The sequence below is a fragment of the Sphaerodactylus townsendi genome, linkage group LG01, assembly GCF_021028975.2.
Source record: "Sphaerodactylus townsendi isolate TG3544 linkage group LG01, MPM_Stown_v2.3, whole genome shotgun sequence".
Classification (NCBI taxonomy): domain Eukaryota; kingdom Metazoa; phylum Chordata; class Lepidosauria; order Squamata; family Sphaerodactylidae; genus Sphaerodactylus; species Sphaerodactylus townsendi.
The window spans coordinates 89,619,996-89,647,956 of NC_059425.1; the positions used below are offsets into that span (position 1 = coordinate 89,619,996).

The following is a 27,961-nucleotide window of genomic DNA, read 5'->3' on the forward strand; positions in this document are numbered from 1 at the left end:
TTTTGTCAAGCATTTGTTTATTTTACTGAGTGATCCTTTACATAGTTCAGCAGACCTGAAAGTATAGCAGAAGATCACAATTTTAGCTTCTGGAATTTTGTGAATAACATTACAACATGCTGATCAGAAACAATATACATACTTTAAAATTAATTAGACTATTTCTGAAAGAATAATTTGGCATTTATTGATTAGAGTTATAGTCTCAATATATATGTATACTGAATCATGCTGGAGGTTTTAGTAGGAAAACGAAGATATAATTTCTATTGCCCTTTCACACAGAGTAAAATGTGATTATTATTAAATGCATTTCAAGAAGGTCTAGATCTTGCTGTTTTCTTGCTGTTTTCTGAGAGAACGTGTGATTATTTATGAGCTCCTCCAGGATGCTGTGGATCTTCCTAGGTTTTCAAGGTTTGCAGTAAATGTCATATTTTATCTTAGTTCCCACTTTGGTTCCTCCTAAACGCTCTTTAAATATGGTGTCCATTTCCTGATTGTTTTCTTCACTAAAAAGTGTCTTCCAGTCACTTACACCACCTGAAAATCAAAAAAATATATTAGGGTGGCTGAATATTTAGGAATTTGTACAATACAATACAATAACCTTTATTGGGCATTAGTTAAAAGTTGTTTACAGCGTGACCAGGAACCATTGAACAGGGGCAGCAACAAATTGACAAAATAGCAACGGATTAGCAGAAGGAAATTTTAAAAAATTTAATCTTCTATAAAATATTTTTAAACACAATAATTACAATATGATAAATGAATAAACTTAATTAGTTAAATATATATGTTATTAATTAGTTAATATATATATAATTAGTTAAAATTAGTTACTTTAAAAATAATTAATTTTAAAATTAATTAGTTAATTGTAAAGATATACATAAAAGTTTAGTTCCTCCAAAATGCTCTTTAAATATGGTGTGTTTGTGTGAGTGTGAGTGTGAGTGTGTGTGTGTGTGTGTGTGTGTATGTAAAGACATGAATTTGCAATACTAAAAATATAAATATAGATATTAAAAGGCCCAAAGTTATATCTCTTGTAAACAAAATGCAGTTACCTGCAAAAGAAACTGCGCAACAACTTCAAGAATCTCAACATCACTACTATTGAGGAAAAAAGCCAATTTAGATGCTACTGTGACCCCGGGTTTGTAAGTGAATACAATGCAAAGCAAGGGGCTTCTAGCTTTTGTTTATTTCAGACAATCAAATAAATTGTGGGCAGATGTTCAGAGCTCCTCAGTTGCAAATCATATTAACTTAACTATACCAATAACAACATACCTCCGTGGCTGGAATGAAATTGGGCCACAGCCCATTTCATTCAACTGCGGGAAGCTGGGGGAGGCAAGAGGACACATCAAGCATCGGGATAGCACCCTTGCTGAGACCTGAACTGTCCCCGCCCAGTGGGGGATAGGACAGGAAGTTAAGGATGCCACCAGGGCCCAAGCCCATTCATGATATCCCTTCCTGCTGGAGTTTCGAGCTCGATTGCAAGGCACCGCAGCCTGCGCCATAAGCCCGCCCCACCCCCAGCCTCTTAATGAGACCCCCAACCGCGAGAGGTCTGGCTTGCAGGCTCGGCCTCTCCAAAGATGTGATCCTCTGCCCACACCCACCAGGGCTGCAACAATAACATAACAAACAGCAATTCACAAAAACCTTGAAACAGAGGGAGGGATGGGTGGACCGATTTCGTGTTGGCCGATCAAGGAGGCCAGGATCAGGTGCATGCCACCTTTTAAGGGGGGAGGAACTTCCCCCCATGCTTCACATCCCTCCGTCTCTACTGCAAGACCGGGGGTTCTGCCTGGCAACGTGCCTGCGCATGCTTGCCTTGCTGCCAGGGATTTGCAGACAACCTTCCCCTGCCACAATTATGGCCCCTGTTGATTCTGGTGCCATGATATATGGCTGATCCATTCCAGCTGATTTGGGCAAAATTCACAGACTCCATCCTGAGGCAGAATTGACTTAAAGCGGGCAAGGACGATGGCTGATGGGAAGACATTAAACCTTGCCCTAGTTAGGATCCATCTCTGCCTGGGCAATGTCAGAAGATTGAGATACTTGGCTATATGCCTGTGGATAAGAGGGATATTATGATATAATTGGGAACATGACTTTCTGGCTTGTGATAGTAATAATTGATATTCCGGATCTAGAAGTCTTGTTTTTACGGTGCAGAATATCTCATTAGATGGCAGCATATATAAGGCTTCAAGGGACAGGTGCAATGATTGGACTTTTGTGTTGACAAGCCAAGGCACCTAATTTTTACTAGCCGGGAGGTGGAGGGAGCTCCTTATTTGGGCAGTGACTCCCCCTCAAACCCAGCCGGGAGGTGGAGGGAGCAACAAACTGCTTGTGCAGCTGCAGGGAGGTCATCCTGGCCACGCGCTCCCAGCCTCAGCAGAGGCCTGAAGAGCCAGCTGGTAAACAGGGCTTGTGTATAAGCCGAGGGGGCATTTTTCAGCCTTAAAACAGGGCTGAAAAACTCGGCTTATACTCAAGTATATACAATATATATGTATCTGTATGTATGTATGTATATGTATATATATTTGTGTGTGTGTGTGTGTGTGTGTGTGTGTGTGTGTGTGTGTGTGTGTATCACACAATCCAATGCTGAACAACTTCATAGTGCCTTCTCTGATTTTGAATGAATCCTTGATTTTAGGCAATTAAAAATGTGTAAATTCAGGCTCCTAATACTCCTAGTTGATTTGAAAAACAAAGAAGAATTGAGATACTACTTTAATTTAATAAAATCAGGATAGGGAGATTTCCAGTCCCTTCTGCACATGCAGAATAATGCACTTTCACTCCACTTTCACAATTGTTTGCAAGTGGATTTTTCTATTCTGTACTGCTGCAAAGTGTATTGAAAGTGAATTGAAAAAATGAATTTGTTACCTAAATTTATATTCTTATTTCAAACCATACCAATAATTAAAACAGACAAACCATTCAAAGAATGGCAACAGCAACTTAACAAATTTTTGTGGGGAGGAAGAAAACCACGCATTAAATATAAGGTTATGACTGAACTTAAAGTCAAAGGTGGCTTGGCTTTACCCAATCTTAAGTTATATTTTGAAGCTGCGTGTTTATCATGGCTGAAAGAATGGATTTGTCTTTCAAATCCCAAACCGTTGGCACTGGAATTAGATGGTTTAAAATTCGGAATTCATGCGTTCTTACATTACAACAAAACTATAGCTAATAAACAATTTTATAACCATATAATAAGATGTTCCTTATTTAAAGTATGGAATAAATACAAACATAAACTCTATAATTATCTACCACTCTGGACATCCCCTCAAGAGGCATTCTTTGGAAGATTCCACAATATCGAAAAATGGATAGCTTATGCAGACCTTCTTAATATTAAGTTGACCGAAGGCAAGTATACATATGAATTAAAATCGATACAAACCTTGAATGAACATAATATGAAGATAGATTGGTGGCTCTATATGCAACTACAAAATTGTTTTTCAAAGGATAAAAATAGATTCAAAACCAACCTGCAACCTGATCAACTATTTTTGATACAAAATTCTCCGAAAAAATTAATTGGTAACCTCTATAAATTCTGTCTAGAACTTGACTTAGAAGCAGATTATATAAAAGATTATATGATCCAATGGGCCAAAGATCTTGGCCACAATGTAATGTTAGAGTCATGGGAAAGATTGTGGAAGAATACATTGAACCTTACAAAAAGCAATTATATTAAAGAAAATCACTATAAAATGATGATGCGCTGGTACATTACACCAATAAAATTATCCAAAATGTATCATACATCAGATAAATGCTGGAAATGTTCCAAACAAACGGGGACATTTATCCACCAATGGTGGCTTTGTGAGAAAGCCACTCAATTTTGGAAAATGATACATAAAGAAATTAATATCATTCTAAATAGGAAGATCTCCTTAAAACCAGAAAGGTATTTACTGGGTATGATAGATTTAAAAATGAGTAAAACCCAAATGTCACTGTTTCAATATCTAATAGTTGCAGCCAGAATTGTATGGGCGAAATATTGGAAATCTAATCATAATCCATCCAAATTTGAATGGCAAAGCAAAGTACTAGAATTGGCAAAGTTTTCAAAAATAGCAGATGAAGCTGATTATAAGCTAGATCATAATTTTCAAAGACAATGGAAAAATGGACTCAATATATCCAGAAAATTGTGTTGTAATAGTTAGAATTACATATTAGATTAATACAAATAGAGTTATTTGGAAGTTCGCTTATATATGTATATGTATTATATATTTTTTTTCTTTGTAGTTTTTTTGTGTGTGTGTTTTTAACGTGTGTGTGTATGGGTGTGTGGTGATGGAAGGTTAGGGTTAGGGTGGAAGAAATATTAGTTTGTTAAGTTTGTTTTATGTCTATGCAGTATGTCTATGTTCTATGTCAATATGTCTATTTTATATTTATGTATATTTTTGATTATTATCAATAAAAACATTTTTTTTAAAAGAAAGTGAATTGAAAGTGCATTATTCTGCATGTGTGGAAAGGGCCTCCCAGTTGTTCAGCAGCCCTTTCAGAACATTACCTTTTCGGAACAGGACATTTCCAAATTCACCATGAGTTGTTTTGGAGTTCTCCTTCATAGCCTTGAACTGGCTTCTTTCTGCAACACCACAAATCTCTTCGTCATCCAGGTTCAGGCCCAAGAACTCAGCTATCTTTTTGGCTCCCGCAGCAGAGTTCTGTAACAAGAAAAGTAAAGCAATATTTATAATCAGTTTATGTATTTGCTGAAGTAAGCCATGTCTTATGTAAATTTATATTCTACCAAAAGAAGAATCTGGCTTGTTCAGGCATGGTGATGATGCAGAACTTGTTGGCTTCATTTGCAACCATTTTTCTGATTAATGTAGTTTGAAGACACTGCAGTTTGATGAAAGCAAAGAGGCACACTTTTACATATCTTGAATGCAGGAACATAAGAGTAGCCATGGGGGTTCAAAGCAATAGTCCATCTAATCTAGCATCTACCGCCTAATAGTGACTAGACAAATGCTTCAGGGAACCTCACAAGCAGGGCTCACCTTCAACAGCCCTCACCTGCTGTCTACTCCCCAGAATATGACCATCTAGCATATTGGAAGAGGGAAAAGACTTTACCCTGTCTATCTCCACCATGCATCATTTTGTAGATCTTACTTATGTCAACCCTCATCCACCTTTCTAAAGCAAAAAACTTTAGTTTTGTCATGTTGAGCAGATGATGCAACCGCATAATAATTTTGTTTGCCCTTTTTGGCATTTTTCCTACTCTTCAATTCTTTTTTACGTGTGGTAACCAGAATTGCACACTCTATGGGGCGATACTTGAATAAAGTTTTACTACACAGGCAGTTTTATTTTCTGTCCCTTTTCTGATGATCATTAGCACAGAATTTGCCTTTTTATAATCATTGCACAGTGAGTCAATGTTTTCAGTCTACTACAAGCTGAAGGTAATTTCGTTGCTCTGCCACGACGAACCTTGAGCCTTAGGGAGAATGGTCAGGGCTGGATCTAGCAGGGCAAGGGGTTAGGGTTAGCAAGCAGAGATTGGGTGGAGGATGAAAGTGGGGGAGGTTCAGTTGCCCAGAAGAGATGGCTCTTTCTTCAGTGTATGCACCCCATTCTTCCTATTAGGCTGCTGCTAGGAAACAGGAGGGCTCAACTGCTGCTAGGAGGGGGGGAAGGGTAGAAGGACATGTGAGACTACTGAGACTATGGGCATGTGAGACTACTGAGTGCTCCTAAGGCATGTTCTAAATACTCATATGCAGAGGAGTAGTTTGGGAGCTGGTGACCATTACTTGTTTAGAATGCCTGATTTCCCACCCCCACCCCCCTTGCTTGGGCTCTGCCTAGGCACTGCAAGCCCTAGAGCAGTCTGGAGTCACATGGGACAGAGGGGAAGAGTGTGAGCTCTTCCCTTCTGCCCTGCTTTAAAACTGGGAGTTGTGGTTTTGCCAAAGGTCACAAGTAGACCTGCTCCCGCATCTGATAGGCTTGGGTCGATTCCTCACTCACCGTTTGATGGGGGCTACTCGTGGCAAGTAACCCGGGGTCCAGCAGCACTCCCCACTATACCAGCGGCGACAACGCAACCACCCTGATTCTGCTGCTCTCCTCCCCCCCCCCCTTGCACGTCATTTCTGCTCCTGGATGAAAGAGCACCTTTTTGAAAACCCTGCACAGAGCGCGGGGCAGTGGGAAAGTTCGGGGGTGACTCCGGGATTGAGTTTCCCGCCCCTGGTAGTGACGTGGAGCCTTTTGCCCAATAAGGAAGCTTTTTTTAAATCATGGAGCTGAGATCGACGTCTATTTGTGCCAATGTGGGGTCAGTCAACTGGAGGCTGTCAACCGAACCACACTACATGCTCAGAGGCGCTCTTTTCCTTCACCTCAAGAAGTAAGGGGAGTCTGAGGAGAGTGGATATTGCTTTTTGCTGCCCCCTCCCACCCCTCCCACCCTATGCTGATAGGGGGCGATGATCTTTCCCCCTTTCTGCCCTTCTGGCTTATCTTGGCAAGGGATGAGCTGGCATCTTTCCTCCCTAGAGCCCTTTCAGCGAGGCCATTACCATGCTGGGCCAACTGAAACCCGGGGGTCCATTCTGCACGGGAGGGGCACTGGGGAATCCTGGTGGCTGCTGCCTGAGGATTGTTTGAGGGACAGAAGCTGCGGTGGGGACCTTGAAACCGCACTCAAAAGGTCCCACAGCAAACCAACCCAGTGTGTATCTCATTCTTTTCTGAAGTGGGGAATTGACCTTGGTCTTCCCCAAAGAACCTCATTTTTTTTCACCTTGAAAAGGTGGGGACAAGAACATAGGGCTTGTTCACATGCATTATGTGCATTAAAGTCACTTCTGATTTCTAAATCAATGACCAACAAAATGTCTTTCTGCCAACAGCCTTGATGAGGGCCATATTTTTCTTTATTGGGTCAATTCATGTCATATTGTGTTTTCCTCTTTTCCTATTGCCTCCAACATTTTCTAGCATTATTGTCTCTTCCAGAGAGTCTTTTCCAGTGACTTAAGTAGCTTCAATTCAGTCCAGTCATTTTAGCTTCTAGCAGCATAATTACCAGATAAAGCTTTTCTTGGGCTGTACTTTATCAGGCTGTGAAGGAGTATGAGGTGTGTTTGATGTTTCCATGACAAAACTATGTGTGCTATAGTATAAAAAAAGTCTGGGAAAAGGCTAGGCTGAAAAACATTCTTCTTGGGTTGGATTTTGTGTGTGAGGGAAAATGCAAACATTATAGATTGACAAAATAATGTAAATGTGTAATTATTCATTAATAGTTCATAGAGGTCAACATACTATATTATATCATTATATGGAATGATTATATAACTACATACAAAGAAAAACATGTATATTATGTACGGGGGGTGTCATTTTGTGCTTTTGCTCCCCTTTAAAAAAATGTAGATTGGGTCCTGAGAATGGTATGAGTAAATATATCAAATCAGACCCTATATCAGTAAATATGAAAAATTAGTAGATAGGTAGGTACATATCCCTAAAATACAGCACTTTGCCCACATTTTAAAAATGAGCTTGTCTCAAACAGTGGTTAAAGAGAGGGGCTGGGAAGTCAAGGTTTTGAATTCAGCCCAGTTATGAAGCTCACTGGGTGCTCTGGGGTTTGCTATCTTCTCTTTACAAAACCTTCCTCAAAGATTGTAGGAGTAAAATGAAAACAAAAGCCCATCAATACCTGACTGAGCTCCTTAGAGCAGGAATAATAAATAGCATTCCTTCATTGACTTCAATTTGTCACTCGGGTTAAGCCGGCTAGGTTTGCCAGTAAAATGCTTCAGTTATTTTAGTTACATTTATTGTTTAGTTGTAGCAAAAGTTGCTTGAACTACATGGTAACTTCTGTGGACAGAAGAATTTCTACTGGTGAACCATGACTTTTTTACCTCCCCCTCCTTCTGAAGCTCAAAGTAACCCTGAAATTATCTCACTGCGGGCAGGTAATGCCGAGGAACATCATATCAGAATGCATTTTGGGCAGCAGTTAGAGGCAGGAGCCAGTATAGACAGGCTCCTCAGTCAGGAACCCTTTTATCTTCGTAAAAAACTCTGCTGGATCCAACTTGATATCTGTAAACTGTATTAATCCTACCTCTTTAATTTCTTCATACGTTATTGGCATGACATTGTCTTTATCAACAAACTTGTTCCACACACAAAGATATTCGATGTAGCACCCCCAGGGCACTAGTGGAAATCAGAAATCATGAAACAGTGATTAGAACATGAACAGTACAGGCTCTTAAACATTTATTCACTATAGTTCCAGACTTACCTATCTCCTAAACAACATGACTAAGCACAACAAAAAATGTTTGAGTCACAATTTCTGGGATGGGGGATGTAAAATTTCCTCCTACATGTTATCTGTTCCCGAATATGTCTCATTTTTTTTGGTGTTGCTTGAAATTGTCTATTTCATTCTAAATTGTTCATTACCAAATATCTTTACATTTGAAGAATTATAATTAAATTAGGGACTAATATATGAGTTTTTTAAAAACCCAATATTGCCTACGTTTTAGGCTACAAACCTATAATAATGCATTATTGTGTTACTGATCAATGTAACACAACTGATTGTGATTGTCTACTGAATTTGCATTATTTGGACTGAATAGGCCAGTGATTCCCAAGTGGTGTGTCACAAGGAGCTGACTTATGCCTTGAAAACTTAGAGTATAATCCTAAAGACAGTTACTCTAATCTAAACCTATTCTTTTCAGTGGGCTTAGACTGGAGTAACTCTGCATAGCACTACACTGTAAGTAACCATGGATGCATCTACCACACTGTGCACCCAAGAGTGAGAAGGCCTTGTGTAGCATCATTTTTTAAAAAGTCCTCATATGAGAGAATATGGTATTCATAACAAATGGGCTTAACTGTAACACTAAATGTTTGGATCGTGGAAGAGGCTGCAGATAATATACAGAAAAATCCTGAACAAAGCTTTCAAGGTTCTCTACCTACTCTACATGAAAAAATTCAAGTTAATACTACTAATGGATTTCTCACCCCTCAGACCTCTCATGCCACTTGGACACCCAGCTTAACGTGGTGAGGAGTTTGCATGTGTCAGTAAAGTTGAGAACAATACCATAAGGAGTTTAGATTATTTCAAGAAGCTAAACTCCTAGCAGAGTCATTCAAGGAGGCATGGTCACACCTGAGACACCAGAATGAGCAGTTCCAATGATGATGGAGGTGGACAAATTCTAAAGGGTAGCTATGGAGCAGCAGCAGAAATAGAAAGTGACACTGGTGGAAGATCTTTTATAGACAATGGCAGTACCATGTCAGCTAACCCTGGTTAGCACTGTACAGAAGAAGGCAATGGTAAACCACTTCTGATCAACTCTTATCTCAGAAATCCTGTGATGTGACAATCCAAAAGGACAAAAAAATATATAGTTCTTGAAGATGAAACCCCCAGACCTGATGGCATTTTGTCAGCTACTAGGGAAGAGCTAAAGAGAACTATGAATACCATTATTCTTAATTATGAAACTAAACTAAAGTTGAAAGAATGTTCAGTTGTTAACATAAATAGATGCAAAAGAAAAGTCTAAAACTGTTTGACAAATGTAATAGGATCGTAGAATAAGAAATATGAAACAAGGTAAGCTGGAAATTGTGAAACAAGGAATAGAAACTGGTTGTTGTGGGTTTTCTGGACTATGTGGCTGTGGTCTGGTAGAAAGGAATAGAAAGTTTAAACGTTGCAATCCAAAAAGTGAATGAATTAGGAGTACATTAGGGCATTTTCAATCAGAAATTTACGAAGTTTCTTTTTTCTTTTACTCTGGAAATGACAAAGAAAAAACAGAATTGCTCTAATAGTGAGGTGAGACGCAGCACATGCAGTTAAGGTTTACAATACAAAGTCTGACTGAATAATATCAATCAATCATGCTTCATGGAAAGCTTATCAACATGGTCATAATTCAAGTTTATGCCCCAACCACAGATGCTGATGAGGAAGAAATTAAAAGCTTCTATGCAACTTCCACTTAGAGGCAAAGAAAACTATTATAATAAGCAGTATAAAGAAACAGAAGAGAATACCAAAAGAAACAAAAAGGTGGGGCGGGAAGGACAAGAGATCTGTTCCATAAAATCCAAGAACTCAAAGAGAAATGTAAAGCATAGTCAGGCATGCTGAGAAATCAACACAGAAATATACTAGCTGACAGGACAAAATAAGGAAAAGGTGGGAACAAAACACTGAGGAGCTATACAGAAGAGATGAAAGGATGTCAGATTCCTTTCAAGAATAAAATTTTAATGAAGAACCTATATCTCTGGAAAGTGGAAGCTGGACTAAGCTGGTTCGGAAAAACAAATCACCAGGAGTAGGTCAATAGAGCTATTCCAAGCCAAAGAACCTGAGTTCATCAAAATCTTGACAAGACTATGCTAACCAAAAACAATGACCTACCATCTGTTCATGCTCAATTTACATTCCAATGCCAAACAAGTCAAAGACTGCAGCAACTATTGCACTATTGTATTTATTTCTCCCGAAAGTAAAGTGATGCTCAGAATCTTACAACAAAGACTGTTATCATATATGGAACAATAAATGTCAAATATTTAAACTATATTCAGGAAAGGAAGAGCTACTACAGACCATACTACTAATTCATGGTAATTACTTGAGCTTATGAAATAATCAAAAAAACCTATACTTCCAGTGCTTCCATTTAGTTTTACTTTAAAATCTCATCTCCCATACATATCAGAATTTTGAGCAATTAATACAGAAATACATATCTCATCTAAACAATCTATAAAAAGTCAGTGCAGACTGGAGTTCTGCCCTGCAGTAAGGGTATGTTTCCTGCAGGGCAGAGATTTCATTGCAAACACACTCCGTGTTATGTCATGGCTGACCCAGAAGCCCAACAGTTAATGAGAGTGGGGAAATCCTTGCTTCAGGGTTTCACTTCTTTTTTTCTCTCCGCACTCCTCACAGGTATCCCAGTGGATCAAAGGCCAGCTTTTGTGAAAAAGACAAAAGATATTGCTATAACCAGAAAATATCGATATAATGCTGTAATATCGATATAAAAATTTAATGCTTCAAAAACAAAGCCAGCAATCTTGTAAGGACTGGGAGTAACCTGGAAGTGGGGGCAGGCAAACCCCGCAGCAGGTAGTGAGGTATCTCCTCATGTGTAGACAGAATAACATGAGGAAACCCCACTACTGCCCCCACTGAAAACTGAGGCTGCCTGTTTTTCCATCTTGGTTGGGCCCCGATTCCATCTCGGGGCCTGCCTATTCCCTCCCTTTTTTTGCCTTTAGATCGGGCGCCTGTTTTTAAACAACCTCTGTTGTTTTAATTTTTAACTCATATTTATTGTTAGTAACTGCTGCTTAAGTTTTAATGGGTTTAAGTTTGTGTTGTTGATTTGCTATCTTAGTGTACAGCCACATTGTGAGCTGCCTCGAGCCCTTCGGGGGGGAGGCAGCCTATAAATTTAACAAACAAACAAATAAATAAAATACAACCCCACTGCATGGTGAAGAGCCCCAAGGAAAGTGCTCCATGAATAATGTGTCTGAATAAAAGTGCTATCTATTTAGATGCCCTGGCCATGCCATAAATATTATGAGCAATAAAAGAAAAAAAGTCCAGTCTATCTTTGCCCAAGAGCTATGCCATTAACATCTCAAGCTTCCTTGACCATGAAATGGAGTTCTCTGTACTGGACAGTTCTTATTCATCATCCAGTTCTTTTGCTGCTGAAACAGTCTCTGCAATTCACTTCTCTTGGTCCCTTTCATTGAAAAATGGGAGCATCAGCAAAGAAGATTTGAGGATCTCAAAGGAACTGCTGAATCAGACTCTATCTCCAGAATAATTCTACACAATATCCTTTCTCCCCTCTTCCCCTAAGCTGTATGAAAGACCCACTGATTTGTTCATTGAAATTGAACATTGAAAGGGCAACAAGGATGATTGAAGGATTGGAGCACCTTCCTTTTGAGGAGAGGCTGCAGAATTTGGGACTCTTTAGTTTGGAGAGGAGACATCTGAGGGGGGATATGATTGAAGTCTATAAAATTATGCTTGGGGTAGAAAATGTTAACAGAGAGAAATTTTTCTCTCTTTCTCACAATACTAGAACCAGGGGGCATACATTGAAAATGCTGGGGGGGGGGGGGGAATTAGGACTAATAAAAGGAAACACTTCTTCACGCAACGTGTGATTGGTGTTTGGAATATACTGCCACAGGAGGTGGTGATGACCACTAACCTGGATAGCTTTAAAAAGGGCTTGGACAGATTTATGGAGGAGAAGTCAATCTATGGCTACCAATCTTGATCCTCTTTGATCTGAGATTACAAATACCTTAGCAGACCAGGTGCTCAGGAGAAGCAGCAGCAGAAGGCCATTGCTTTCACATCCTGCATGTGAGCTCCCAAAGGCATCAGGTGGGCCACTGCGAGTAGCAGAGTGCTGGACTAGATGGACTCTGATTCTTATGTTCTTATGTTCTTATGAAATATTCCCTATTTTCTTTTCATTGGACATTAGTTGATTACAAGGGAGATTTGATTGAACTTGTTTGTATATGTGTTAGTGTGTTTTGTGAGCATGCATGTGTGTTAAACATTGATAGAAAAAAATCTACCTTGTCCTTCCATTAAAGCTCGGAAGAAGTCATTGAAGTTGTCGAAAGGGGGGTATGGAGAAAAAGTGTTCGAAAAATGGAAAAAAGATGCAGCTACATCTTTTGGATTCCGAAGCAGCAACAGAATCTAAAAACAAATAAATAAACAAAATTGGAATAAAATGCAACATAGGATGACATCATGGTACTCTAAATGTATCAAATCCTATTAGCTTTATCCCAAACATCACATTTTCCCCAGTCTTTTTGCTGTATTCTTTGGTAGTAAGACTCATTAGATTGTGAATTATTTCTGTGGCCCATTCTGCATGGGCTAAAAACAACGTTCCACGGACGGTAAAAACACCGTCCCTGGGGCCCTGTTCACACGGCTGCTGCCTCTGAAACGAGGCAGCGCTATGCTTTTTCTCCACCATCGGCAAGGGAACACTGTTTAAAACTCACCCAATGTGTGAATGTTTTTGGGAAACAATGTTTCCCAGCTATTGCTGTGCAAACGGCACCCGTCTCCTCTCCAAACTAAAGACGCCTCCGGTTTTTCCCTCACTTACCTACTGTCCCTGCAGAAGATAAGTGAGGGATGACAAAAAAAGAGGTGCATCCATGTGGAGGTGCCTGCACGGACTGCAGTAGCTTCGGGGCTGCCCACACGGGACAGTGCGAGCGGTCCCAAAGCTCCACCAGCATGAATTATGCCAGTGTTCAATCACTTCTTCAGCTTGTGTGGAACAGGCCTATGTAATGCATATAATTGGACTGCATTGTTGATGATAGGTGAACTTCGACTTTCACATCGAAGCTCACTTTGGCTCAGAATCACCAATACTGCTATTCTTTGTGATGGCATCTACATTGTACCAATGATCACTGCTGCTGAAGCAACAATATAGAAGTTGGATGGGAAAGCCAGCACTAAGTCTAAAAGGTGAAACACCCCCTTATCTTATTCCAGGGCTGGGACTGACACTGAATCTTATATGAATTCTATACTGACAAGTATATATCCAAGCCCTTAAAGCAGTGGTGGGATTCAGCAGGTTCGCACCACTTTGACAGAACCGGTTGTTAAAATGGTGCTCATAAACAACCAGTTGTTAAATTATTTGAATCCCACCACTGCCTTAAAGGCAGCTTTACATATTACAAGAACATACTGGCAGAGGAATTAATCTGAATCTTCTGTTTGCACTTCTTTCATAATGAAAGTAACGAATTTGAAATAGACGTAGCTATGATGCATTTCCCCAGGTGAGGTATGAATGTATGATGGATACATTCCCAACTTCTAAGGCACTTGCTCTATTGTAACAAGCTTCAATTTGTGGTTGAAGGGTACATTTACATTTGCAATCTTTCTTGTCTCCATATCTTATATTCTTATAGCGAAGTTGACCAAATCTGAGGATACTTAAATCAGATGCCTATTGATGTGGATGGGCATGATGAATCTTTCTACAAACCTGAAAAGGGTCCAAGGTTTCCAGAAAAATGTAAAATAAAAAAATGGGTACATTAGAAAAATGAAAATAATACAAGAAGTTCTTGTGGCTTTAAGCAACAAATTTCTTCTGTGGCTGTTGCTAGGCAATCACAGAGTTCAAATGATTTATTCTCTCTGTAAAAAGGCAGCGGGAGTGGGGGCCCAGTGTTTCCCAGGTCTAGTTTGGTGTTTGAAGAAGAACTCACTGGAGCCAAGCCTGACTAAGATTGCCACCTCCAGATTGGGAAATTCCTGGAGATTTTGTGGTGGAGTTTGAGGACAAGGTTTGAGGACAGAAGAGACCTCAGCCAAATATAATGCTATAGAGTTCTCTCCCATTTTCTGTCGGGGGCAGATCACTGTCATCTATTTTTATTTCTATTTATTACCTGTCCTTTACAACAGTCTCAGGACAGGTTACAATAAAACATGCAGCATTAAAATTATGACAGTAAAGACACAATAAAACACATAAAACCCCATTCTAAAAACTCCATTCTAAAAATCCAGACACAATCTAAAATATCGTTCACTCACCCCACCTATCCACAAAAAAGGAAGGGTGTATGGATGTCTCGAAGGGGCTCTTTCAGTGGGAGGAGGGGGAGGTCAGCCAAATACCCAGGAGAAGAGGATAGTTTTCACCAGGTGCTGAAACGCCAAGACAGTAGGTGCTCAGTGAACCTCTGGAGGAAGGGCGTTCTAAGATGTAGGGGCTGCTATAGAGAAGGCCCTCTGGGCTGTCCCATCCCTTGCTTATGATGGGGGCAGGACAGCCAGGCAAGACTCCCCCTCTGATGTCAAGTTGAATGACAGCAAGTCACCCAGTAGTTGCTGCTAGGGTGCCACCCTCCACATGAGGGCTGGAGATCTCCTGGAATTACAACTGATCTCCAGATTGCAAATATGAGTTCTCTAGGAGAAAATGGCTGTTATGGAGGGTGGACTTAGGGTTGCCAGCTTCAGGTTGGATATTTGTGCACGGAGTCTGAAGAAGGGCAGTGTTTTGAGAGAAAAAGTACTTCAGTGGGGTATAATACCATGATCCAAATGATCCAAAGTGATCATTTGTGTCAGGTGAACTGATCTCTGTTGTGTGGAGATCAGTTGTAATAACAGGAGATCTCCAGCTACCACCTGGCAGCCCTAGGTGGATTTTATGGTATTGGATCTGGCTGAGGTTCCTCCCTTCTCCAAACCTATTCCCTCTCCAAATTTCATCCCCCCAATCTCTAGGAATTTGCTGCTGAGCCTTCCCCCATAAGTCCAAAACAGATCTGAAAAGGGGCCTGCTCCTCTCACTACTTTTTACTAATAGAAATCAGGGTTGGAAGAATGACAGAACTGCTCTGGTTGCCTAGCAAAGGTCATGGAGGACATTCATTTCTTACTTCTATCATTTTGTGGGGCTTTAATCCCCCCTCAATGCGTTTGTTTTTAGATTTCAGATTTTTCTGCAGATCTCAAGTTTGTAACAGGCTCTGTCCTGTCTGCCAAGGCTCCAGTCTCTGGATGTATGTATACACAGATTTGGCCAAGTTGACAATTAGGTATATTAGTTGTATTGATATGTTCATCTTTAGATGGTAAGTGGACAATAAATGGGTATAAATAATGTTGGCAGCCACTCAGTTATCATTATGTGCTATGTTACAGTGTCACAATGTGATGATGACTTTGTGTGTGGGGGGAGGGTATTATAATTAATTGGCCTGAGGCCATGTGAATGGACCACTGAAAGCATTATCAGTAATCTGAATGACTACAAAGTGTAATAAAAGGGTTACTTACTTTGGCTTTATTCTCAAAGACAGATGTTGGCAGCTTATCAGCACGGAGGTGAGTAAACATAACTCTCCTGAAGGGGTGGGTGTTCATCCTCTTTTACAGCCAAAATAAATAGGCACAATATGAAAAACAAACAATCCATTAGAGGAAAGCACAGACTTTTCTTTACTCTTTGTTCACAATGCCCCTTTGGCCGTCTGCTGCTGGCAATGCTGTTTAGGAAACAATATGGGCCTTTCATCTTACCTTTTGAAACTTCTTTTCAGTACCTTCAATTTGCCAACCAACACCTTTGCTTCTAGAAGACAAAGACATTTTGGGGGGCAACTTTTGCTTTCTATCATAATATTTAAAGGTCATGGATGGCTCACTAACAGCTCCAGAATTTTTTTAAGCTCTAGTTAAGAAAGTAAATGGGAATCCATCTGTGGTCCCATCAGTACTAAGAAGTTCTATCAGATTGAAAAAGATTAGTGAATCTTCCAGATGGCTTTATATCTACATACATATATATGTCAGATCCACAGTCCCACATGTTCTCTAGAAAACACATAAAGCCCTTGCCCTCCTTTTTGCTTCAATGGGTAGGGGCAACTTTGTGAACACAGAACTACCCCCTTCAATTAAGGTAATGGAAAAGCCACTGCAAGTGTTTTATCCAAGAAGTGGCATCTGTAATGATGCATCTTCTCACTAGTATAGAGCAGTTCTGTATAAAGTGCTTTTCAGTCTTCAATGTGTTGTAAACCACCTTTTGAGGTAAACAGCTATTATTCTAATTTTATAGATGGCACACTGAATCTGGAAATAAGGCACAAGACCAAGACAATCAAGTCAGTTTATAAATGGTACAAAATTAAACGTTTCCCACTCCATTTCCAACATGCTGTCCTTTGGTTCTTGAGTGAAAAGAAGAAAACTTGTACCAACCAGGCTACAATAATTACTTCAAAATTTTGTTCTCCCACTGGAGTAGCAATTTACTTATAAGTAACCAAAATACTTTTACAACACAATAACAAGATGTTTTGGAAAAATTATTACATCTCTCCCACTGGAATAATGAAAAAACTTTTTTATATACAGTTTAGAACAGCACGGCAGTATAATCTTAACACAAAAATAACAGAAGAATCTTCTTTCTTCCCATGCTTACAAATTCTCTGTCCAAAGGGTGCTGTGTGGTTTCCGGGCTGTCCAAAGTTTCTGATATGTAATTAATGATAGTTTGCTGGGTTATCTGTACTGAACAAACTACAGTTAATGCAAGCCACAAATGCTTGCAAGCTAGAACAGTGAGCATAACAACTCAGTCAACTGAGAATCATTCTGCAATAGTAGGTCTCACCAAATGAAGGATAATAGTAATATGGAAACATTTCTGAGGAAGTAATAGGAACTAAAGGAAGAGAGTAAATGAAAGATAGTAGTACAGCATCTGTATAACTATTTTGTTTTACAGTCTTTAAAATATTTGCAAAATATTCAGTGCTAACCTTATACTTTTCAGTATCTCCAATTTCGAAGTAAGGAAATTCTGCCAACAGTAGTTTTTCATTGAACTTGTGTGGTTCATGCTTCTTTGCCGATGTTATTACTAAATCTGTAACTATTTGGCCAACCCAGTTAGTACCTGGAAAAACAAAGGGAAGGAAAAACTGGAAATGGAACATTGCTGACCTGATGACCTATGCAAGATACTTGGAGAACCTGCTTTTTAGTGACAGGGGGATATGTTTCAAAAAATTCTGTTTTTGAGGGGCTCATGTTTCTTGGACACCCCACTACCATCAGATCCTCTGAAGATGCCAGCCACAGATGCAGGCGAAACGTCAGGAGAAAATGCTACTAGAATATGGCCATATAGCCTGGAAACCACACAACTCCCCAGTGATTCTGGCCATGAAAGCCTTCGACAATACATTGAAGTTCTTTATTGTTAAATAAACCCTTACTTCAGTAGTAAAGGCAGAATAGGAATTCCAATGAGCTTTCTACTAATTAATGAAAAGAAAAACATCAAACTGACATTCATTACAGGGCTAGCCTGAAAAGACAGTTGCCAGGGATGATAGCCTTTAAGCAACATCACATTAGCTTAAAATGGATTTCTTCTGTCTAAACAATAAGAGGTATCGTATTAATATGGTTGAATGGGGGTCACCAAAGCAGTTTGCCATGAGTAGCAAAACTCTTGCATCAGGCTTTATTCTTTGAAGCATAATCAATTTTCAATTGACTGCATTGGAAATATGCACACAGAGAAATGCCTGACAGCACTTGGTTGAAATGAAAGTTTGGCTTACAATTAAGTTTTGGTTAAAAACTCGCTTTAGAACCACATTGGACTCCTATAGAACACCCTTGCCTGAAAAAATGAATCCATCAGGTTAGTCCAAAGCAATTCAGGAGAAAATCCGTACCCTAGGAAAAGCTTTGGAGGACCTAGTGATTTGTGACGAATTTTACATCTTACATACAAAGAATGTACAATCATAAAAGGCAATTCTGGTCACCACATACTCCAAGAAGCTGCTCTCCAAATGCACTTGGCATCCCAACCCCCTACGGGTTGCTTGTTAACTACTTAAAAACTCTAATTATTCCAGGGGAGTGGAGAGCTTTTATGTTAGCTTGGTTAAATTATTTGCCTTTATTGATAACCACCAGAAGATTCCAGTATATCCCATTTTAAGACTGATTATTCACCTGCGATGATGGTGTACCAGACACAATAGACTATATTCTCCTGGATTGTTCTTCACATAATGGCCTTTGCCTCCAGATGAATAGACTTTTAAAAGATACCAACAAACATAGAAACAAAAGATAATTCACCCAGTTCCTTTTAGCAAATTGGGATGTGACCATTACCATTTCTGTTTCTACCTTTTTAGCGGCTGCATGAAATGAATTAACTCACCAGAAACATGCCAACTAGAAATCGTTAACAGGCAGAATATTATGCTATATTTATTTTTAGTATACCAGTTTTAACACTGATATGGACATTTTGATAGTTTCCTCATTAATAATGGCCCTAGAATAATCTAAGCCGTAATAGTGACAGGGGGCAGGGCACATGATGAGCTCCGGTGGGTGAACATGTGTGCCCTGGGTCGGCCAGGCGGCTGAGCCAGACCCGGCCCTGATCACATGGTATGCAGAAGCTGGAAGGGTGGAGCACACTATATATTAGGCAGCACGCAGTTGCTCCAGCCTCTTCGACTCCTGGAACAAAGTTGAGAGGGTGCTCTTTGCTGAAGGGAGCTAGCAGTAAGGCGAGGGCAGGACTAGTTTTGGGAGTGTTGGGATTACCCTCCTCCCCTTAACTGTTATACCTAACTTGCTGTTATGGTGGGGAGGAAGTCCTTGCAGCCTTGAGGAGTTTGCTCAACATGGCGGTGAGGAGGAGCAGCGGGGGATGCTTGATGAACCAGGTTGTGGGAGAGCTAGCCATGGCGGGTGTGAGCAGGAGGTTGCCCACAGGGCCTGGCAGGATCTCGCGGTCCCGGCTGGGGTGGGACTTTTCTGGGTGGGAGACCCAGTCAGCTACGGGTTCCCTATGGTGGCTGTCGGGGCCATGACTGTGGTGGAGGAAGGGGGGAAGTTGAAAGAAATGCTCCTTGTGGAGGTCTCCCCTTACATCCAACCGGTTCAGGAGTTATTGCCCCTGATTTTCATGGCCCCTCCTTTGGCGGCAATCTGACCAGTGGGTAGTACGTCTGCAGACACGGTTCAGTCTTCAGGCCTGGGATCTGTTTTTGCAGGCCAGCTGTCTGGGTCGAGTGACTTTTCCCCTGACTTTCTGCAAGGGGCTGGGGGCAGAGCCTGTGCAGAGACATTATCTGAGGGCTCGGGGGCCACCTTGGCCGAATCTTTGCAACATAGCTAGGGTAGCCCAGTGGAAGACTTGTCCCACAGCTTAGCAAGAGCGAGGCTTGGAGCGGGAATGCCACCTCCCGGGCAGGAGAGCCCAGCTGAGACTCAGGAGGAGGAGTGCTCTGGGTCAGTCCCTGATATCGCGGAGGTCCCTCTGGCCATTTTTCGGCAATACGGCCCGGGCGGGTTGGCAGAGGCCTGGATCCCCAGCCCTGAATGGGCGTTACCCCGGGTGGGCTCCCAGGCGGGAGAGTTCGACGACCACCTTGGTCGATGTGCCAGCTTGTAGGCCAAAAGGACGTGGCTAAGGCGTGCGACTCTCGGTCTCCCCGCACTCCTTTCATAAGAACATAAGAACATAAGAACAAGCCAGCTGGATCAGACCAGAGTCCATCTAGTCCAGCTCTCTGCTACTCGCAGTGGCCCACCAGGTGCCTTTGGGAGCTCTCATACAGGATGTTTTCCCTGGTAACTTCTTTGTCTCCCAGCCCTCCCCACCCTGATAAGTTCTGGAAATTCGTTTTGGGTTCTTTTTGGTTACCCAGGTCCAGGAGGGTCCTCCAGCATTGGGAGGAAACATCTCCATTGAGCCACATGGGGTAGTTGGGAGCTGTGGGTTCTTCTCCCCACCCCTGCAACACGGGGTTGCTCCCGGATTGCCAAAAGGGGGGAGCTTTGGGCACCAGCATGGGCAATAATCTTCCGGGCAGTTTTTGCAAGGGATTGCCGGTCGCAGTGGGTGTGGGGGTTTTTGGCCCCCCATAAGGAGGAAGTTCCTTAGCGGTGCTGACATGCCAGGTGGTGCCACAGGTAAGGGATTTGCAAAGGAGTTTACTGGCCATGGCCATAGGGCCTCGCCATCTGGCCTTGGAATCCACCAGCTGGCCTGGTGCAGGACCCCTTCACATGCCTCAAGTTTTTGAGTGGGGTTCGGGCAGTTCACAGCTAGCATGACAGGGCTTTTCAAGGCATCCAGCAGACCAATTTGCAGGGTATTAACCAAGCGGGCATGGATGTGCCTTTTTGCCATTTGGCTGGGCGCTGGCCTCCCCTTCTTTTTCACTGGTGGCTAAGTGTGCAGGGGTTTAGTGCCCCCCTTTGAAAAAAAAGAGGGAGGGGAATGCTCGGCTGGATATGCTGGTGTTGGTTGAGAACCGGTTTTTGGTTAAGAATTGGGACATATTATATCCTGTGGGTCACCTGCCTTTTCTTCTGAGGTCCCCACACCGGTGGGGCCGGTCAGTTGCCTGCCTTTCAGGACAGTGGGCAGCAGTTTCTAGTAGTTAGTGGCATGTGGGGAATGCCACGTTGACGGCCCCTGTAGCATGATGGGCTGGCCCCAGTTCACCTTGGACAGTAAGGTTCCAGAACCCAGAGGAGAGGTCGTGGCAATGGAAGATTATGGAGGCCCCTGGGGGAAGGGAGTGGGGCTTTTCAGGGCTGTGAATGGCTCAGGGTCTGAGAATTCACACAGCATGCAGAAGGTCCCTGGTGAATCCTTGGCAGCAGCTCTCCAGGGTCGCTAGTGGAGATCTTTCACATCACCCCCTGCCTGGTCCTTAAAGAAGAGTGGAGGTTGGAGGGAGAGAGGGGTTCACCACCTCCCCCCTCCCTGGTTTGACTATGTCAGGCGGTACCTTAGCTTGCCGGGTGAGGGAATGGATATGGTCGCTGCCGGAAGGATTCGATGACCGCTATTAATGATTTGTCGGCTGCCCCATCCAGGGTCTTTGGGTTCAATGCTTGGGTTTTTCTAGGTGATTTTCCAGCCAAGAAGTTGGATCCCCTGTCACACACCCCCTCTCTGTGGGGGCGAGGTAAGTTCTTACAGGGGTGGGGCATTTCAGTTGCCTCTGGACAATAGCAGTCTTCCAGCCTTGAGTGGGGCGGTGTGGCTGGCCTTCTCCCCTCCATCACCCCCTGCTTTGGGCAGCCTCTGTGGAGGTGGCTTTCACTTTCCATTAGGGTATATGATGATAACTGCGCATGGCTGGATTGATTGGCTGGGGATCTCCACGGAGGATCAAGCCCTAGGGCCCCATGGATGGGGCGTAGGATGTAGGGAAATGTTCACACCCTGGCAGGGAGCCAGGGGTTCACCAGTTCCAGCCAACTACGGGCATCGCTGTGGATGGTGATGGGTAGCATTCGCTGGATATACAATGGATATGGGGCCTCACTTTTGCTTTACTATTCACAGAGCTACAAAGGAACCAGACCCAGGTATGGATCATCAGGCATAGTAAGGTCCACTGGGCTGGAGTGTATGCGCATTCAACTCCTTGGGGCACTGACTTGAACCTTGGTACAGGAGAAGACGTTGTATGGCTTGGCCAGCAGGGCATGCAATGGGAAGCTTTACTGCCAGCCAGCCAGGAGGTGCTTCAGAGGTATGGAACACCTCAACGGCTTGTCATTCTCCTTGGCGAGAATGACCTCCCAGCACTGAAAGGAATCGAACTGTCCTTATGGATGGTGTCTGATCTGCGAGACGTCCAGAAGATACTGCTGGATGTTACCATATTCTGGTCCCGGCTTCTGCCATGGCGGATATGGAGGCACGCCTGGTATCCGGCTAAGGTGAACGAGGCATGCCGCAAGGTGTGCGAAGTGGCAGTGCGGGTGGTCTGGGAACTCGGTGGAAGAGTGATCCCACACCCTGCAATAACCACCCGGGAGCAAGCCCTCTTTCGCTCAGATGGCGTACACCTTTCCGAACAAGGACTGGATATCTGGCTATGTGCCATATGGCGGGCCCTCTTGGAATGGTTGGAAGGCTTTTGAAGCTGTGGCAGGAGCTGAGTTCTCAGATCTGTGGTGGTTTGGGCAGAGGAGCACATCTTTGTGGGGAGGCTGGGCTCACACCTGGACCTCCTCGTGTTTGGGGGCCTCCTTAAGAGGCTTGGGGTGGGGCAGGCTCATGGGCATGCCGTGGAGGCCTCTGCGAATTTGAGCCTGAAACCCCAGAAGTTCGGGGGTCACAAAGGGTGGGCGTCCCGGTGGCCCTGACTTTCTGTCCTCCCCCAGATGGATTGGGGTGGTCCCGGGGTCAACAGGGGGTGCTGACCGGCTGGTGATCAGATGTGCTCCTCTTGTGAGCTCAGCTTCCACCTTTATGATGTAAATATAATAAAAGGGCTGCAGCCCAATTTATTCCAAGAACATGTCCTGTGGTTATTCACCAGAAATCATCTGCACATCTGGACTCAATAATTATAATGCTCTGGAAATTGTTTAATTGGTTATGGACCACATTGTGTTTTTTTTATGTCATTAATGAGTTGCGAATTAGAAATTTGAATAAATCATTGAATAAACATAGTCCATTTTATTACCCAGCTGAAGTGTTGGCTCTTCTTATTGTGCAATTGTAGACCAATGATATATTTTTTGCCTGATGAGATTCTCTCCTGATCTTCCAGGTTTTTCCTTTGGTCATGCAGATTCTTTGTGCATCCATATGCATCTTCCCTTTTTCTTTTGTAAATATGTATTTTTGTAAATATCTATCTTTTGCTTTTATCAATATGACAAAAAGTAGGCCATTGTGCAAATAAAAGATAACTATTTTTCCTGGAAGCAGGGCTGCTATTTTTAATAGGGTGAGAAGGAATAAAAGGTGGTTTCCTTATTTTGACACATTTTAATTTTAAAAGTATCAAAATAAAAAGGAAGAAACCCTTCGTTTGAAAGTGCTGAAGTTGCCTGAGGTCTATATATGTGATCAACGCTTTATTTATCTTTGCAACTCTACAGTTTTAATTTATCTTGCATTTTTCCAAGTGCAGAATTGATTAGCTTAAATATTACCCTGCTTATGTCATGTTAACTGCAAACTTTGGACTTTATTTATTTATTTATTTATTTATTTATTTATATATTCGGTTTATAGACCGCCCTCCCCCTAAGGGCTTTCAATGCTGTTACTTAAAATGAGACTTGTTAAAAACCCTTGCAAATTCTAAATTTTTGTTTGTTTGTTCTGTAAATATGTACTAATACATAAAGTCCCAGTGTCATCATACCTACACAGTTGATTCCCACATCTTTCCATAGAGTGCAGAGTGCAGTCAGAGGAGTATATGCTAGCTATGTTAAAATGGAATAATTAATCATTAAGAACAACCTTCTGGTTTAGCTGCTTATTGAATGATAGACTTGAGGGTTTGTTTTTCTTTTTCACAGCAGTTATAGTCTCTTCTTGTGTCTCAAATATTTTTAAAGAAAGCAAAAACTGTTTCAGGGGGACTGGAATTTTCAAAAATAAAGATTTTGAAGGCATGCATAAGGAAAAAAACAAACAAAACAAAAAACCAGAAAAATAGAGAAATAGAGAAAGTACATAAAATGCATTACAAAGGGAAAGCTCTTGATTTCATCTGCAACAAATATAAACATACTTAAAATGTACTAGCTCTCTAATTACAATTATAAAATTCTCATTTATTCTTACTAATAGGATTTAAACTGTTAAACTGTAGTTGCAGAACTACAAATCATCAATTCATTTTTTGTCTTCTGCAAAATGGTGGATTCCGCATGGGCCAAAAACAGTGGAGTGCAGTTGATGTAAATGCAGCTGCCCCGGGGGATTTGCATGGCCAGGCTTCCCATGGACAGCATGCAAATCAGCTATGCCACAGGCCTTCGCACAAAGGTGCAGCAGGGGTTTTTTTTGTTGACATCCCGCGAGACTCCAATATGACCCAGTGCCCCTGCTTGGCCATGCAGACATGAACCGGAATTAACAATTTATGTCCAAATTATAAAGATCCGTTCTCCTGGAAGAATGGCAGCTTTGGGGTACAGATTTTGAGACACTGCAGTCCCACTGAAATCCCTGACTCCTAACTACCACCTCCAAATCTCCAAGAATTGCACAAGCCAGAATTATCAACCTTTGTCCAGACTGATCTACCAGAGCTTATCAGGCAACAGGCAGATACTTATATCTCAACAATCTATATAAACAGCATAGGGCTGAACAGAATAATCTCCTCTGAATTCTTAGTTCTGTTCCCAGACTGCAAAAGACTTTTTGACAATGTTTTGAGAGGAGTGAAGTTAGCCTGTGTTGTGGGAGAAGGAAGTTGTCCTTCAGATGAGCATTTGCTAGCCAGCCCCATCCCATTTATCCCATTGGGGGATAAATTGGCTCTTGGAACCAGCACAGGGTTGCACTGGTGAATTTGCCCATCCTGCCACCATAAGTGGCACTTACACTTGCAAGAAGGGCATACAGAGCTAGGGGTATCCCTGGAGGCACAAGTGACCTTAGTCCGCTTTCACCAGGCTTTCCACCAGGCTTTCAGACTAAGCCCCCAGCTTAGCCCTCAGACTTATGCCACCCAAAAGATTGGCAAAAGTCTGTTTTTGTCTATGGGGGCTTTTGAGGCTGCCAGGGTTTTATAATCCTCTCTGCCTTCCCATGCTGCCTAGAAGCCCTCTAGAGGCAGCATGGTGGAACAGTAGTGGCGCTGTCCCTGGCTGCCAGAGCCCTCTGGATTGGGCTGTTGCTCACCAGTCCCCCCTCCCGCAGTAAGATTGCAGTGTGTGTGGTGGGGGGGAGGCAGTGAGATGAATAGGAGTGGGTACTATGGTAAGCTGTGCAAGGTCCAATTTGGAAATGAATTTCAGAGATTCTCATCATTAAAATGGAATAAAGAAGAACTGGACAACAGCGCAGAGAGAATGATTGAAGCCATTTTTTTTAAAAAAAAACCTGCTGATTTCCACCAGTCTATTAAATCAAGCCTAGCACAACATTCTTTTTATACAATACAAATTATACTCACCAGATTTACAGTATCCAGCCAGCATAACATCATCACTCCTTGCTTCGAAAGTCTCAAGAGCATTGAAGACCTCTGGATTGCAAAGAGCAGTAGAATACACCACCCCATCATAAGTAAACAGCATTTCATCTCGAGTCATCTTTTCACCTTCTGCCATTGCCTTTTCCAGAACCTCAATAAACTTCTTTCTAACAGGGAGCATTTTGTCTTTTTCTTTGCCTGCTGCTTTCTCTTCTGTTGATCAAGTGATTCTGGGAAGAGAGACAGAGAAGTAACTTGGCTTCAGAACACTTTCCGTAACTTGATCACTTCCTGTTAAATAGAAATGCAGATGTTTTAAGCATGAACAAACAGTTTTGTCCAGTCCCACAAAACCCTTGCCCTGCCTCTGTCTCTGTTCTCCCTCCCCTTTAGAGCTCAAACTTCTGGAACATTTGAATGTATTTCTAGGGTGCTTGGAAGAGCTGCTCCTTACACATATGTTAGTGTTTATATAACAGTTCAAACTATACTTTCAACCAGACTGTTGTAAGAGTTGCTCATTTTGCAATAGTACCCAATCTATAATTTTGTCCAGATTTACAAAGAATTTCACAGTTTGTGTCAGATACTGAAGAGAAAGGGGGGAAATGTTACTATGGAACTATCAGCGTTTCTATTTCTGCCTTACTGGTTCAGGGATCATGCAATAGGAACCAAGGCAGGAGAGCCAGGCAGAAGCCCATGTATGCCAGCTCTGTTTGACCTGTGCCCCAGACCAGTAGTCCTAACTGTGTGTGGGATGAAACTCCCCCCTGACTCCTCTGTCTGCATCAGCAACACAAATAGTCAGCCACAGCTCTTATTCCTGTCCTTCCTATTTCTCCTTCAATTCTATATATCTCAGCACTAGTGTGCCTCTTTCCACTCTCTCATCTTCCACCACTGCCTCTCCCTTTCTTAATCTTGTGTCCTTTGCCTGCATCATTTTCATTTATTTGCCTTCACCTTCCATTCTTCTCATTCTCTCTCAGGAACAACTGTTCATCATCATGGCCTCTGTGCAGTCCCATGGGGGATTTCCAGTGGTGGGATTCAGCAGGTTTGCACCACTTTGGCAGAACCAGTTGTTAAAATGATGCTTGTAAACAACCAGTTGTTAAATTATTTTAATCCCACCACCAGAACCAGTTGTTAAACTATTTGAATCCCACCACTGGGGATTTCACTTGTGCGGCAAGCCGCAGAGCATTTTCGTTGGCTTTTTAAGAGCTTCTAGTTACTAGATGAGTGCTCCCCTCCCTACCTCCCATCACAAGCCTGGGCTTCCACAGGATCACATGACCAGGTGGGCGGGGAACACTCCCTCACTCCAGATCTCTTTTTGCCACCACATGGACTGATCGTGTTCTTACAGAGTTGTTAGCTGAGCTTTCTGATTGGGACTAGGAATTTGTTTTTGGATGACTATCTAGTCTTAGAGCAGTGGTGGCAAACCTATGGCACGGGTGCCAGAGGTGACACTCAGAGCCCTCTTTGTTGGCACGTGCAAACAGAGTTGCCCCCCCCCACTCCATCGCACCCCACACCCCACACACCTAGGCTGGCCTGGGCCACTGGGCTCGATTATTAACAGTAAACCTAGGACTTAGTTTTGGGGAAGCACTGTTTTGGGGAAGTACTGTTAAACCCCACTGATTTTCATGCGAAGAATTAAAGCACGATCCTTTACCTGGGAGTAAGCTCAGTTGCTGGCAATGGGGCTTGCTTCTGAGTAAACCCTCCTAGGGTCATGATTCACCCATTGGAAGAGTTGCATAGCTGCTTCAAAGCAAAGCCACCAACTACCACCAAGCTTACTCCCTAGTAACGCATGCCTCGGAGCCAACCACCTTTTCTAAACTAAAACCTCAGTATTCACAGCAAGGTTAAATTCCCGCCATGTTGCAGCACTTCTATGCTATAAGTGCAAGTGGGGTTTTGGGGTTGCAATTCTGGGCAAATTCCAGTCTAGAAAAGGTTCGCCATCACTGTCTTAGAGGGTTTTAGTTTTACTTTGCTTTATCGTTTCAAGTTGAGATAGCTTGTTCCCTAGTTTAAACACCATTGAAAGTGATGCTGTTTGGGGGTGGATTCCACTGGAGGTTTGTGAGAGATGATGCTGACATTTGTTTGGTAATGTTTTGCTGGGGGTGATTTGTGAGAAATTTGCATGCTTAATACCCATTTGCACTGGCTTGGAGCTGTTTCTCAGGCTAACAACTTACCTCATAGGGTTGGTGTGAGG

The 27,961-nt window shown here is 42.3% G+C and overlaps 1 protein-coding gene across 1 annotated transcript; it reads right to left on the reverse strand.

The window, feature by feature from the left end:
• On the reverse strand, positions 1-26,109 carry LOC125427553 (sulfotransferase 6B1-like). Its single transcript, XM_048487114.1, has 7 exons — positions 25,696-26,109; positions 17,515-17,651; positions 16,022-16,111; positions 12,751-12,877; positions 8,198-8,292; positions 4,604-4,760; positions 1-543 (listed from the first exon to the last, which is right to left on the reverse strand). The coding sequence occupies exons 1-7, from the start codon at positions 25,895-25,897 to the stop codon at positions 413-415; spliced, it is 939 nt and encodes a 312-aa protein (XP_048343071.1). The 5' UTR covers positions 25,898-26,109; the 3' UTR covers positions 1-412.
• Positions 26,110-27,961: the final 1,852 nt, after the last annotated feature.

Coding starts and splice junctions, on each gene's coding strand:
- LOC125427553 (XM_048487114.1), bottom strand. CDS start 25,897: ATGCTCCCTGTTAGAAAGAAGTTTATTGAGGTTCTGGAAAAGGCAATG. Junction 17,652..25,695: donor GGCTGGATACTGTAAATCTG/GTGAGTATAATT, acceptor TTGTTTTTCCAG/GTACTAACTGGGTTGGCCAA. Junction 4,761..8,197: donor CGTATGAAGAAATTAAAGAG/GTAGGATTAATA, acceptor TTCTTGTTACAG/AACTCTGCTGCGGGAGCCAA.